This window comes from Oryctolagus cuniculus, chromosome 9 (assembly GCF_964237555.1).
Source record: "Oryctolagus cuniculus chromosome 9, mOryCun1.1, whole genome shotgun sequence".
In the NCBI taxonomy this organism is placed as follows: Eukaryota; Metazoa; Chordata; class Mammalia; order Lagomorpha; family Leporidae; genus Oryctolagus; species Oryctolagus cuniculus.
The window spans coordinates 70734567-70748035 of NC_091440.1; the positions used below are offsets into that span (position 1 = coordinate 70734567).

General features: G+C 40.9%; 2 protein-coding genes across 2 annotated transcripts in view; one reads left to right on the forward strand and one right to left on the reverse strand.

Moving 5' to 3' along the window:
- SERPINE3 (serpin family E member 3) overlaps positions 1-13469 on the forward strand; it is a 30206-nt gene that overhangs the window by 12639 nt on the left and 4098 nt on the right. The window contains exons 6-7 of the mRNA XM_008273863.4: positions 5912-6012; positions 13263-13349. Coding sequence (XP_008272085.2) covers positions 5912-6012; positions 13263-13349 — 188 coding nt within the window. The remainder of the gene's footprint in view (positions 1-5911; positions 6013-13262; positions 13350-13469) is intronic.
- Positions 4406-13469, reverse strand: part of INTS6 (integrator complex subunit 6) — a 104952-nt gene continuing 95888 nt past the window's right edge. Inside the window, exon 19 of the mRNA XM_051832218.2 lies at positions 4406-4995. The gene's annotated coding sequence lies outside the window, so the exon portion shown is untranslated. The remainder of the gene's footprint in view (positions 4996-13469) is intronic.

Consider the following 13469-nt stretch of genomic DNA (forward strand, 5'->3'; position numbering starts at 1 on the left):
ACCCTGCCTCCAGAAGACTCAAACCCGTAAGCCATGATCTTGGAAAGCATTGGAGGATGGAGGAGGAATGAGAAGGCGGGGGATCTTAGCAACAAGGCCATCGGTTAACACTTGACCTCATTGTGGTCATTTTTGTTTTTTAATCTCTCTAAGATGGTCAAGTCTCCTGTCCAAGAAGAAGAGAAATTTTGAGGGAAGTGAGGCTATTTCACGGGCCCAACTAACCTAGTTCTTGTTTTGCGTTGTTTTTTGTTGTGTTTTTTTTGTTTGTTTGTTTGTTTTTTTGACAGGCAGAGTGGATAGTGAGAGAGAGAGACAGAGAGAAAGGTCTTCCTTTGCCGTCGGTTCACCCTCCAATGGCCGCCACGGCTGGCGCACTGCGGCCGGCGCACCGCGCTGATCCGATGGCAGGAGCCAGGTACTTATCCTGGTCTCCCATGGGGTGCAGGGCCCAAGCACTTGGGCCATCCTCCACTGCACTCCCTGGCCACAGCAGAGAGCTGGCCTGGAAGAGGGGCAACCAGGACAGAATCCGGCGCCCCGACCGGGACTAGAACCCGGTGTGCTGGCGTCGCAAGGCGGAGGATTAGCCTAGTGAGCTGCGGCGCCGGCCTGCGTTGTTTTTTAAAGCTAGCTTCAAGTACTTCAGAGAGTAAACAGAATAAGAAGTAAAAACTGTCTTAGGTCTAGATGTACGTACAAGCTTTGGACCGAGGTAGACACAAAGTCATCATTTGGGCAAGGATTTCTTGCTGGTTGCCTCAAGCTATCCATTCCTCATATAGCATTTGTCACTTAACAAGGGCAAAAAAATGTGCATACTGTGAGAAGCCATGCAAGTATGGGGTGACAGCTAGGTGGTGTATGCTGCCAGGCAGTGGATTAGTAGCTTCTGGATAATTGATGATATTTAGCTTCCAAAGTAACTCTTTATTTATAAAGAAGCAAAGTCGAATGCATGGGACTATTCATCTTCATTAGGGACACTCAGCGTATTTAAGGAGTAATCAGGAAACCAAGACTGAGTGCTAAGAGTCATTTCTATTTATAATCATGTAAAGCCCCACAAGAAAGACTAATAATGTCAAATATGTATTTAATGAATGAAGCCCTTAGTTATCAGGTCAATCTTGTAAGCAGCTGAGCATGAACTTTTTTCTGATATTAAATATGATCTACGTCTTTTACAAATCCAGCACATTGCAGGTTTCCACAGGGAGTTTTGCTCTTCCTTCCAGGAGGTGCTGATCATCATTGTGTGTGCTTTATGTTTTTCCAAGAGGGTTTTCTTTCCTTTTGAAAAAATTATACAGTTCACATACAGTAAAATTCACTCTTTTAAAGTACACAGTTCAGAGATTTTTGTTAAATTCACAAAGCTATGCAGCTATCATTACTATCTAATAATTCCAGAATATTTTCATCACTTCAAAAAGAAACCCCAAACCTATTAGCAATCACCTCCCATTCTCCCCCAACCCCTGCCTCCAGCCGCTGGTGACTGCTAATCTATTTTCTTTCTCTGTGGATTTGTCTATTCTGGACATAGCAAGGAAATTAAATCGCACAGTATGTGGGCTTTTGTGCCTGGCTTCTCTTAGCATAAAGTTTCCAGTGTTCATCCTTGCCAGTGCTTCATTCCTAAGGCTTCTTTTGGCTAAGATCACATGTAGAGTTTCATTCCCTTTTTATGGCTGAATAATACTCCATTATATAAATTACTACATTTTGTTTATCCATTCATTAATCTGTAGATATTTGAATGCCAAGACACTTTTTGTCTTGTTTCCACTTTTTGGCTACTCCAGACATTTATTTTTATGTGGATATATACCTTTGATTATTTTTGGTATACATGTACCCAGGAATAGAATGGGTTACGTGGTAACTCTACATTTTGAGAAACTTCCAGACTGTTTTTCAGGTGGGTGCACCGTTTTACATTCGTATCATCAATATAGGGGTGTTTTAATTTCTCCACATCCTTGTCAAGATGTTATTTTCCATCTTTTGATTATAGGCTTCCTAGTCAAGGATCTCATTGTGATATTTCGTGGGCTGTCATTTGCATTTTCCTAATGACAAATTATGTAGAGCATATTTTCATGTGCTTGTTGATCATTTATATTTTTTGAGAGGTATCTATTCAGATTCTTTGCCAATTTTTATTAGTAGTGGTTTCATTGTTGAGTTGTTTCAGTCCTTTCTTTTTTCTGGATTCTAGTCCCTTATCAGATATGTGGTTAGTGAATATTTTCTCCAACTCTGTGAGTTTCTTTTAACTTTCTTGATGCTGTCCTGTGAAACACAAACATTGTTAACTTTGATGGAGTTCAATTAATCTATTTTTTCTCTGTTCCTTGTGCTTTTGATGTCATATCTCAGAAACCATTGCCTAACCAAGATCACAAAGATTTATGTCTATTTTTTTCCTAAGAGTGTCATAGGTTCAGCTCTTGTATTTAGATCTTTAATCCACTTTGAATTAATTATGTATGTGGTATGAGGACTGCATAGATATGCAGTCAATATTGACTGCATATGATATGCATCGACTGTCCATTTTTTCCCAACATCATTTGTTTAAAAGATTATTATTTCCCCTATCGAATTTTCTTGGTTTTCTCATCAAAATCAGTTACCCATAAATATATGATTCTATTTCTGGACTCTCAATTCTACTCTATAGGCATAAATTTATATACAGTTTTGATTACTGTAACTTCCCAGTAAGCTTAGAAATCAGGAAGTAAGAGTCCCACAACTCTTCTACCCTTCCAAGATGGTTTTAGTTTTTCTGGGTCCCTTACATGTCCATATTAGTTTTAAGATCCTTCTATCAATTTCTGCCAGAAAGTAAATGTGATTTAGCTGGGGATCTACATCAATGTGGGAAGTGTTGCTTTCTAAAAATATTAAGCATTCCAAGTCATGAACTCAACATGTCTTTTCATTTAGATCTTTGTTTCTTTCAACTTCAGAGTGTAGCTTTCAGTGTACAAGTCTTACATTTCTTTTGAGAAATTCATTTGTAAACATTTGATTCCTTTTGATGCTATTGTAGATGGAATTGTTTTCTTAATTTCATTTTCAAATTGTCCATTGCTAGTGCATAAAGACACAACTTATTTTTTTTTTATCTTGATCTTATTCCCCACCACCTTGAAAAACTTCTTATTTTCCAAAGGTTTCTTGTATATTCTTTAGGATTTTTTTAGTTATAAGACCAAACCATCTATGAATAGAGAAGGGTTTTCTTCTTTCTAACATTCACAGCTTCTATTTCTTTTTCTCATGTACTGTCCCTTCCCAGCCTCCATACAACATGAAATACAAGTCGTCAGAATACACGTCCTTATCTTGCTCCTGATCTAAGGGGGATGTTTCAATCTCTTGCCATAGCATTATGATGTCAGCTGCGGGGTCTTTTTTCCATGCCTTTCATCAAATTGAGGAGGTTACTTCTACCTCACGTTAGTTAAGTGATTTTTATCCTAAAATGCTATTCTATTTTGTTAAATGCTTTTCCTGCATCTATTGAGATGATCATGAGAACTTTGTCCTTTATTCTATTAATATTGTATAGTGTAGGAATTAATTTTCCTATGTTGAACCCACCTTGGATTCCTGGAATAAATCCCACTTGGTCATGATGGGATTTATATGGAGCTGGGTTTAATTTGGGAGTGCGTCATTGAGGATTGAATATCTATCTTCATAAGAGATGCTGATGTGCAGTTTTCTTTTCTCATGATATCCTTGTCCAGTGTTGGTAAAAGGTATTTTGTTTTGCTTTGTGTTAAGTTGAGCTATTTTTGTACCATTTCTCCTGGATCCTCCTTCAGGGCATGCAAGAAATCACTCTAATCTTTTATAGTCATACCTCACTTTCATTGCTGATTTTGGTTTACAAAAAGTGGTACCATGGTTTTATCATCCACCCTAGCTGTGATGCTTGGTTTCAAACAGCCCTTAGCTCTTTCTCAGTGTTGTTGAGAAGCAGTAATAAACCATGATGGTGACAGTGTGTGCACAGGCTGAACTGGGTATTGTTCTGTGCATTTTCTAAGGATTATTTCATTTAGTCTCCACAACCCACAGGCAACCACTACTAATCTGTTCATTTCACAAATGAGGACAGCAAGGCAAAAAGAAGCCAATTAATTCACCTCAGGAGTAAACTAACCCGTTCTTCGACTAGCCAGAGGCTGGGCCAGGATTCAAACCCTGACCCTGGGCTCCCAAGTTCATGTTCTTAATCACTGTGTTTCAGCACCCAGAGTTTTCAGAAAGAATGTGTTTTCAGTATTTCAAACTTTAGAAGGGTCCAAAATTTTTTTGAAACATGTCAGCATACCTGGAGAGAGCAGACGCTGTTTTTGGAAACCATTCTGAAGAAACACACTTTTATGAGAAAGTTTGGTACTTTTATTTAAAATATTGGTCACATTGTCTTGTAGAACAATGAAGATCTTTGCTATTCAATAGTCTTAAGAGGCAAGTTCTGCATGGTTTATAGAGAAAGATCATCTAAATTCCATTTCCAATGCTTTTATTTCCAAAGAAAAATAATAGCAGCAGCCCCTTGAAAGGATCCTTCTACAGAACAGCGTTAGATGCCTCGCCCTGGGGGAACCGGTGAGAAGCTGATGTGCTGGTACTTTCCACTCTCCAGGGCTTACCAGCAAGGCCTTTCGTTGCGCTCCTTCCCTGCTGTGCATGAAAGGCACACGCTGCTCACAGCACCATGAAAACATGTCTTATCTGATATAAGCATACGAAATTAGACGCTCTGTTAATTGTCCATTAGTCAACCGCTTCTCTTCTGCACCTCCCATGTGTGAGATGACACACAAGATAGGAGGTGGCAAAGCACAGATGATCAAAGCATGGACTCTGCACCCACACAGCCTTGCTTTGAATTGAGATCCACCACGTATGCATTAGGTCATCTTGGGCAAATTTCTTAAGCTCTTTAAGCCTCAATTTTCCCATCTGCAAGAGGAGGATAATAATAATAGTTATATGGAGATGAAATGAGATAATCCACATAAAGTTCTCATGATAGTACTTATTGTAAAACAAGCACTCAATATTAATTAGGACTAAGAAATAAAAATGAACTGGGATAGCCTCTCAAGTAGTTTACAATATCATAAAGAATGGTAGTAGGAAGCAGAATGTTCCATACATCATAAGAGTAGAACAAACTATTAATGGAGCTTTAAGAACCAAAGGTAGTGTGGGAGTATTCCACTCAGCAGTAACACACTGCTTGGGACTTTGCATCCCATATCCTGAATCCCATGAGTGCCTGGTTCATGTCCTGGCTCCTCCTCTTCCAATCCAGCTTCCTGCTAATGCACAACCTGGGAGGCAGCAGGTGATGGCTCAGCACTTGGGTCCCTGCCACTAACATGGGTGACCCAGATTGGATTCCGAAGTTCTGGCTTCAGTCTGGCCTAGCTCCAGCTGATGCACACAGTATGGGGAGTGAACCAGCAAATAGAAGATCTCTTTCACTTTCTCCCTCTCTCTCTCTTTCTCCACCTTTCAAGTAAAGTGAAAATAAATGAACATTGCAAAGAAAAGAGAACTAAAGATCAAAAAACAGCTGGAGAGAGGAGGAGGGGGTAACGAGTGAAGAATGAATAGTTATGAAAAGGCAGCCAACGGGAGTGGGAGACATGGAATGGTCAGTGTGAGCCAAGGTGCAGAGATGGGAAAGACCCGAGTGTGGCCAAGGTTACCCAGTGGGAAGTGTTCATGGAAAGGAACAATAAAAGGTAAAACGAGAAACAAATGTGGTGGCTCCTGACTTCCAAGTTAAGGAACTTTGGACTTCATTCCTGTGTATGAAAGATTGAGTGTAATTTTAAATGAAAGCTGATGCTTTGTTTTTGTTTCTTAGATTTAGGATTCAAAATCAATTCGACTTGAAAGGCATTTTAAATTCTTGGGGAGTCACTGATGTTTTTGATCCACTCAAAGCTAACTTGAAAGGAATTTCAGGTAACAATAATTTTTCCAAGTCTTTTGTTTTTTCTTTTTTGTTGTTGTTGTTATTGTTGTTTAGTATTGTTTGGGGGTGGTTTTACTGGATTAATGGGTTCTCATTGTCTCTACAGTCTTCAGTGGTCACAGTCAGAGTCAACATCATGTAATGAATGACTAAAGAAAGTGCTTTGCTTTGGCTGAGAATATGTTGCTTGTGAAGCCAGTCACGCTTGGGTTAGATTTCATGGTGGAGGAGATATTTTTGAGAATTTCAAGCATGGTTTTTGGAGACCACCTTCACAGAGATGTCTATGGTCATGGACCAGGGAGCCCACGTCTGTCCCAACAGAGGGTACCAGAGATGCTGATGCAACAGTAGAACTCTTCCTCCTGATGGCCTGCTGTCATGCTAGCTCTACCTCCTCTCCCTCCCTGTACTTCCTCTGTCCTCCTTTAATAAGCTAACTTGAAACTTGCCCTCATCTATCCAATTTCCTTTCATCAAATTACTCATACTCGTATAACCTTGCCCTAAAGTGTTCTACCAGCATCCATATTAAATTTCTTTGCCCATAGTTGACCTGCTACTACCAGTCAATAGCACTGAGACCTGCACTTCTATCAAATACAAGGGAACTTGAAAGGGTTCATGGGAAAATGGAATTAAAAAATAAGTTCATTTCGGTGCAAAAAGAATGTTGAAATCCATGCATGAGGCCGATGCCGCGGCTCAATAGGCTAATCCTCCTCCTGCGGCGCTGGCACCCCGGGTTCTAGTCCCGGTCGGGGCACTGGATTCTGTCCCAGTTGCTCCTCTTCCAGGCCAGCTCTCTGCTGTGGCCCGGGAGTGCAGTGGAGGATGGCCCAGGTGCTTGGGCCCTATACCCCCATGGGAGACCAGGAGAGGCACCTGGCCCCTGGCTTCAGATCAACGCGGTACACTGGCCACAGTGCACTGGCCGCAGTGGCCACTGAGGGGTGAACCAACAGAAAAGGAAGACCTTTCTCTCTGTCTCTCTCTCTCACTGTCCACTTTGCCTGTCGAAAAAATAAATAAATAAAATAATAATAATAAAAAGAAATCCATGCATGAAAGGTCTTCAAAAAGTTACTGGAAAATGTTTGATGAAATAATTATGCATGGATTCTCATTTTTTTTTTTGCACCAAAATAAATTTATCTTCTGATTTAATTTCCACAAACTTTTTAGCACCCTTATCTTTGAAGGGAATAGACTGCCAGAACCTGTGTCCCAGAGTCCTCTCAGGAGACCATTGGCTAAATTACTGCCAATTCAAAGGCTCAGTTTTGTTTCTACTCTAGATAGAAAATTAACTGTGTAAAGACACTGTAGCAGGCATATTCCTTGGCCTTGACGTTCTCCTCACCTGATGAGCTAAAAAATCACTAACTTGAATGTTAGTTGTCTTGACACAGAAAAGTTCAGAATCTTCCTTTTTAACCAATCACTGAAAAAAAAAAATAGAGAGAGAGTTTGATCCACAAAAGAAGTCGTGGCTTGGGCTTTATATGTGAACCAGACTGTCAGAGTTATTTATCACAAAACGCAGGAGGAAAGATCTGTTCTAGCATGTAAAAATTCTACCATCTTGGGGCAGGCATTTGACCACGGCTAAGACGCCAGATCAACATTGGAATACCTGGGTTTCATACCCAGAAATTACTAATACTGACCCTGGGATACAGTAGTAATGGCTCAAATAATTTGGTTCCTGCCACATACATGGGAAACCTTTACTGAGTTCCTGGCTCCTAACTTTGGCTCAGCCTGGCATTTGAGCAGTGAACCAATGGATGGGATCTCTCTGTGTCATCTTCTAAATACATTTTAAAATTTGTATAATATTCATTTGACAGGAAGAGAGACAGAGACAGTCTGAGATCCTCTTCTACTGGGTCACTTGTGAAATGCTTACAACATCTGGGGCTGGGCCAGGCCAAGGCCAGAAGCCAGGAATTCAATCATGGTCTCCCACATGAGTGGCAGGGACACAAGCTTCTGAGGTATCACTTGCTTACTCCTAGGGTGTGCATTAGCAGGAATCTAGAATTGGAAGTGAAGCCAGGATTTGAGCCCAGGCATTCCAAAGCGGGATGTGGGCATCCCAAGCTGTGCCTGCCCCTCAAATAGATCTTTAAAAATAATTTTCTAAATCAACCATCTCTTTATTCATTGCCTGGACATGCCAAGGGATAAGCAAAGCAATAGTCACACAGTGCCCAAGATGATGCTTGACATGTAGATGGAATAAATACTGATGATTTGGTTGAATGACTCAAAGTTTGCCTGGGTGGTGCAGGAATAATCTGACACTGCAGAGAAAGGAAGAATATTGGAATAAAAAAGATCCGAGGGCAAGAGTGAGCAAAGGATATGGAACTTAGGTGTGTTCTGTCCTTAATAATATGCGAAATCAAGCACAGCTGCTTCTGACTCCAGAGCTCAGCTATGGCATCCCTGTTGTTGTTGGCAGTTCTATTCTCTTTTTTTTTAATCATTCTAGTTCAAAACTTTGGGGCCATTTTTGACCTTTTCCTCCACACCACTATATTCAGTGAGTCACTGTGGCTTAGGATTCTTCCTTCAGAACTCTTAAAACTCTTTCATGTCCTAGGTGTACACATCTTAAAATGCCATCAATGCTGTTCTCAAATAGGACTGTCTCAAATAGGACAACTCCCCTATTGGCAATGACGCCTAAGGTCCACATATGCCCCCCGACGAGATCTAAGAAACAATCTAGTTTGAAAAGTACCTTTTTAGCACCTAATCTCTTTTTTCTTAATGCAATTCAAGTCTACTTATATTAGTTCAAACCAGGAGAGACACGGACTCATGGATCTGGCTGCTGGAATAATTATTGAGCAGTTACCATGTGCCAAATGTGAAACTTGCAATTCATGTTTCTTCTGGACAAAACATACCAACTTCTAGCTTTCTCCCATAAAGTTTTGTTCCTCTAAAGCAGAGGTCAGCAAATGACAGCCCACTACTTGTGTTTATAGACCAACTTTTACTGAAATAGCCACTCCCACTTATTTACATATCACCTATGACAGCTTTCCTACTACGATGTCAGAATTGAGTTGTTGGGGACAGATACTATATGGCATGCAATGGCTGAAGTATTCAATATCTGGACTTTTATAGGAAATTTGCCAACTAAAGTATTGCTTTCCAATGCCCAAATGAGCTTTGGACTCTATTCTGATAGAGACAGGGCCGCTGAATCTTGATAAGAAATAATTTCCTCATTGCTAAAATGGGAGATCACCTACCTTACATCTTAATTGTAAAAATATAAATATAGTGCAGCGTCAACAGTGTTGACCAGAAAATAAGTCGTCAGGAAACACTGGCCTCCCTTTCTTTAATAAGAGGCTGCTAAGCAGTTTGTGCCAATGTTGGGAGCCTATAACCACAGGGGACATTTCTCCTTTTCTTTCCATTTGGTTCCAGAATCACTTTGCTTAAGTTCTCCTTCCCCATTCAGAGCTCTCTCATCTGTTTCTTCTTAGCATCACAGCCTTTTTTGCTGTCTGAAGACCTTGCTCAACATCATTTCAAGGCCCAATTGGCTCAGGGTTTAATTTTCCCCCCAGCCATCCTTGCCACTGTTATTAAGCTTTTTAAAGAGTAAATTGACTCTCCCTTCACACTAAAGATACTAGCTGGAGACATTCTTTGCACAGTGGGCCCGCGTCCTCCAGCATCAGTAGGTTTTGATACAGATCTGTGCCATCTAGTACAAGGCACACTTCTTGTGTCTAAACTTGAAACCCTGAAGAAACTATCTTGTTCTTCGCTTTAGAAGTGAATCATTAGTTTCCAATCTCAGCAAGAAGTACAAGCTCTCTCTCTTACCATGACTTAAATGAGCAAACCACTGAGTTGTCCCTTTGAGTTCCTAAGTATGCCACACCAGATGGCTGTCTAGTCAGAGCTGCTACACAAAGGAGGAAGGAGTAGGTTCGAGGAGAAGCATGAAGAAAGCAACTAATCACAGCTCATTGTCAAAGGTCATCTCAGATCCTTCTCGGCACTTTCTATATCCTGCGCTGGGTGCTATGTGACACTCACAAACATACCCTCCAACTCTTAGCAACAAGGTGACAAGAAGATGAGAAAGATAAACTAGAAGCCATGCTCTGGCAAAAACTTGTTGAAAGCCAGTAACCCTGCCAGTAGTAAATAGTTGGAAAGACAAAAGAACCAGCAAATGATATATTTACCCTGCTTTATGAGAAGCTGAGGATGAAATGTAGGGACACTGATTTACATTTTGAAAATCCTGTTTACACAATGTCATGTTTTGAAGACGCTTAATCCTCTGGAGAGTATGACTAACTGTATACAAAGACTAATGGTCTCCACTAACAAAAGGGGAAAGGCGGCACTGAAATACTCATTTGGTTGAGTCTTGCCAAACATCCGTTTGCTATACCCTTATAGTTGCACAGACACCAACCAGCATTTCCTTACAAGGATAACCAGGTTAAAGAGCATTAGGGAAGTTTCCCTTATGGGGAAAAGAAACAAGCAGTTAGGGTGCGGGGTGTCTTGTGAATTCATCCAACATTTACTGAGCACATATCCATACCAAGCTTTCTAGTGCCAGCTGGGTGAGAAGTATTTAGAGTAAGACAATGTTTCTGCCTTCCAGGAGCTAAGTCAAAAAAAAAGGAAGGTTAACGCCTGTAGGAGGTGCTATGAAGAATGCAGACTATGCCAGGAGAGAGGGAGGAAAAAGGGCACCTCCCTGCTGGAGACACTGAAATGTAACGCAGGAGCAAATGAGCTCTTGGTGGGCTACGTTCCAGAAGTATGTTCCTCAGAATGCTAACCCAGGAAATTTAGCCATGGAAGATGGCCAGGCTGGTTCCATGTTTAAATGCTATACATTGTAATCCTCCTTGTGGAGATATACACTAGAATGTCAGCAAATTAGCAGCTCTGAGAAGTTCCCTGCTAAAAACACAAGCATGAACTTGTTTAACTCTTATCTCCCACATTCAACTAATCTTGCAACCCTTTTTCCAGAATAGCACCTCGCAATGATTTTGAGAACAAATTCTAGGAAAATAGGTTGTTTGACTTTCAGTGGTACTAGGCAGCTGCCACTTCAGGTGAGGAGAAAAAAGCCAGGAGAATCCCTTTTTGCTTAAATTTTAGGTGGATTTCATTAGCTGCCTCACATTTCAAGAGCTAACAGGGATCTGTAATAGATCAAAGAAAAAACAAATTCACAGCTCCCAAATTCACATCTCCCCCAAACTCCTATCATACATGTTGGTCTTCTGAAATGTCAGTCTTACCAGAAATATAATTGAAGAGATGCTGATGCTGGGGCCATGTCAGGCTATGGGTCTAGCTGATGGCTGTGCAAACATGGATGCCAATTACTAGACTATTGCCACAGCCTACCTAACAGAAGACTCAGCCACACCAATTGGTCCCATTTCTCACACTGTACCAAAGTACCTGGGGTAACACACACACTGCTCATAGTGAAGAGCCTCTGTTCATTTCATCGACACTTGTTTAAAATGTTCAGACACCAACAAATGGTAACCAAGTCCCCTAGAATTGTAAAACCTTATGACTGTCAAAGAGCCAGGTTTCAACTATGAAGTTTTACATTTTGGTACTGCATTGCAGTTTGCTCAGTGACCTAGTCAGAGGAACTAATTATTGAGAGAGAAATTTGGTTCTTTTCTTAAAGATCCTGCCCCTCCCCCCAAATTAACTGTTAAAATAACCAATCTTCCACTGACTTTTAGGACAAGTGATGCTAACTATTTCCACTGATTCCCTCCCCCCACTCCATCTGGCCCTTGCTTGTCCCCTTTGCTGATACTGGAAAATAATTGCTCATTTACAGGAGAGAGGCAGTGCACAAGAACGCTGCACATCCTCTACTCTGAGTTAGCTTTATTCTCTCATGACATTCACGGCCATCTCATTGTAAGTGCATTGACAAATGCAAATCTATTTAAATATTAATCTAACATGAAATGAAGTTCCTTCAAAACACAAGTACACGGTTACTTTAATCCTCATGCCATATATCTCTTTCTAACCTCTCTACTTCTTTGCAGATTCTAGCTCATGAGGCAAGTTCATTGCATAACTGATAGACCTAAGTGCAGAATGCAGTCATGCAACATCAGGCATTTTTAATTCACTGAATGCCTCTTAAAACTTGTGTCTTAAAGATGTTTAAGATGCAATCTACTGGGGTTGGTGTTGTGACACAAAGTATTATGCCACTGCTTGCAACACCAGCACCCCTTATCCAAGTGCTGGTTCAAGACCCAAGTACTCCGCTTCTGATCCAGCATCCAGCTAATGTGCCCAGGGGAACATAGAAGATGACACAAGTGTTTGAGTTCCTGCCACCCATGTGGGAAACCAGCATGGAGTTCCTGACTCCTGAGTTTGGTCTGGCCCAGATTTGACTGTTGCAGCCATTTAGGGAGTAAGCCAGGGAATGGAAGATCTCTGTCTCTCCCTCTCTCTCCTTTACAAATAAATCTTTTAAATGCAGTTTAAGAAGGCATTCAAGGAAAATCTTAAGATGCTTGCTGAAAAGATTCCTGGGTTACAAATCTGCCTTTTACCACATATTGGGTGATTGTAACAACCACTGAAGTTTTAGAAATATTAGCTTAAGGCAAGACTTTTTGGGGGATTATATGGTAAATTTAACAAATTGCATTTTTGGGAGTTATATAAAAATATTGCAACTTAAGAATTTTCCAAGCAGATCATCTCCTTAGCTACACAATCAGCAGCATCAAATGCTGTTTTAGAAATACATGATTTTGGGGCTGGCGCTGTGGTGCAGTGAGTTAAAGCCCTGGCCTGCAGAACCATCATCCCATATGGGAACCAGTTCAGGCCTGGCTGCTCCATTTCCAATCCAGCACCCTGCTAATGTGCTTGGGAAAGCAGCAGAGGATGGCCCACGTCCTTGGGCCCCTGCAACCATGTGGGAGAAGCTCCTAAGCTCCTGGCTTCAGATCAGCTCAGCTCTGTTGGCTCGCTCCAGCCTTTGCGGCCATTTAGGGAGTGAACTGGCAGATGGAAGATCTCTGTCTCTCTGCTCTACTTCTCTCTGTAACTCTTTCAAATAAATAAATCTTTAAATATATATATATCTTTACAGTGTACTTAAATTCTTACAGTGAGTACATAAAAAATGTAAATGATAATTCACATTTTTATCATTTCCTGGAGTTAGGCCAAGATGGCTTTTATGTTTCTGAAGTGATCCACAAGGCCAAGATTGAGGTTTTAGAGGAAGGTACCAAGGCATCTGCAGCCACAGGTATGTTTCCCTTGGAAGGAAGCAATTCCCAATACATAGCTTACTTATATCTGCCTTTGTTAAATTCATCCAGTTGATGCTACACTTCTAAACTTTTCCATTCAAAACCCCAAATCCACA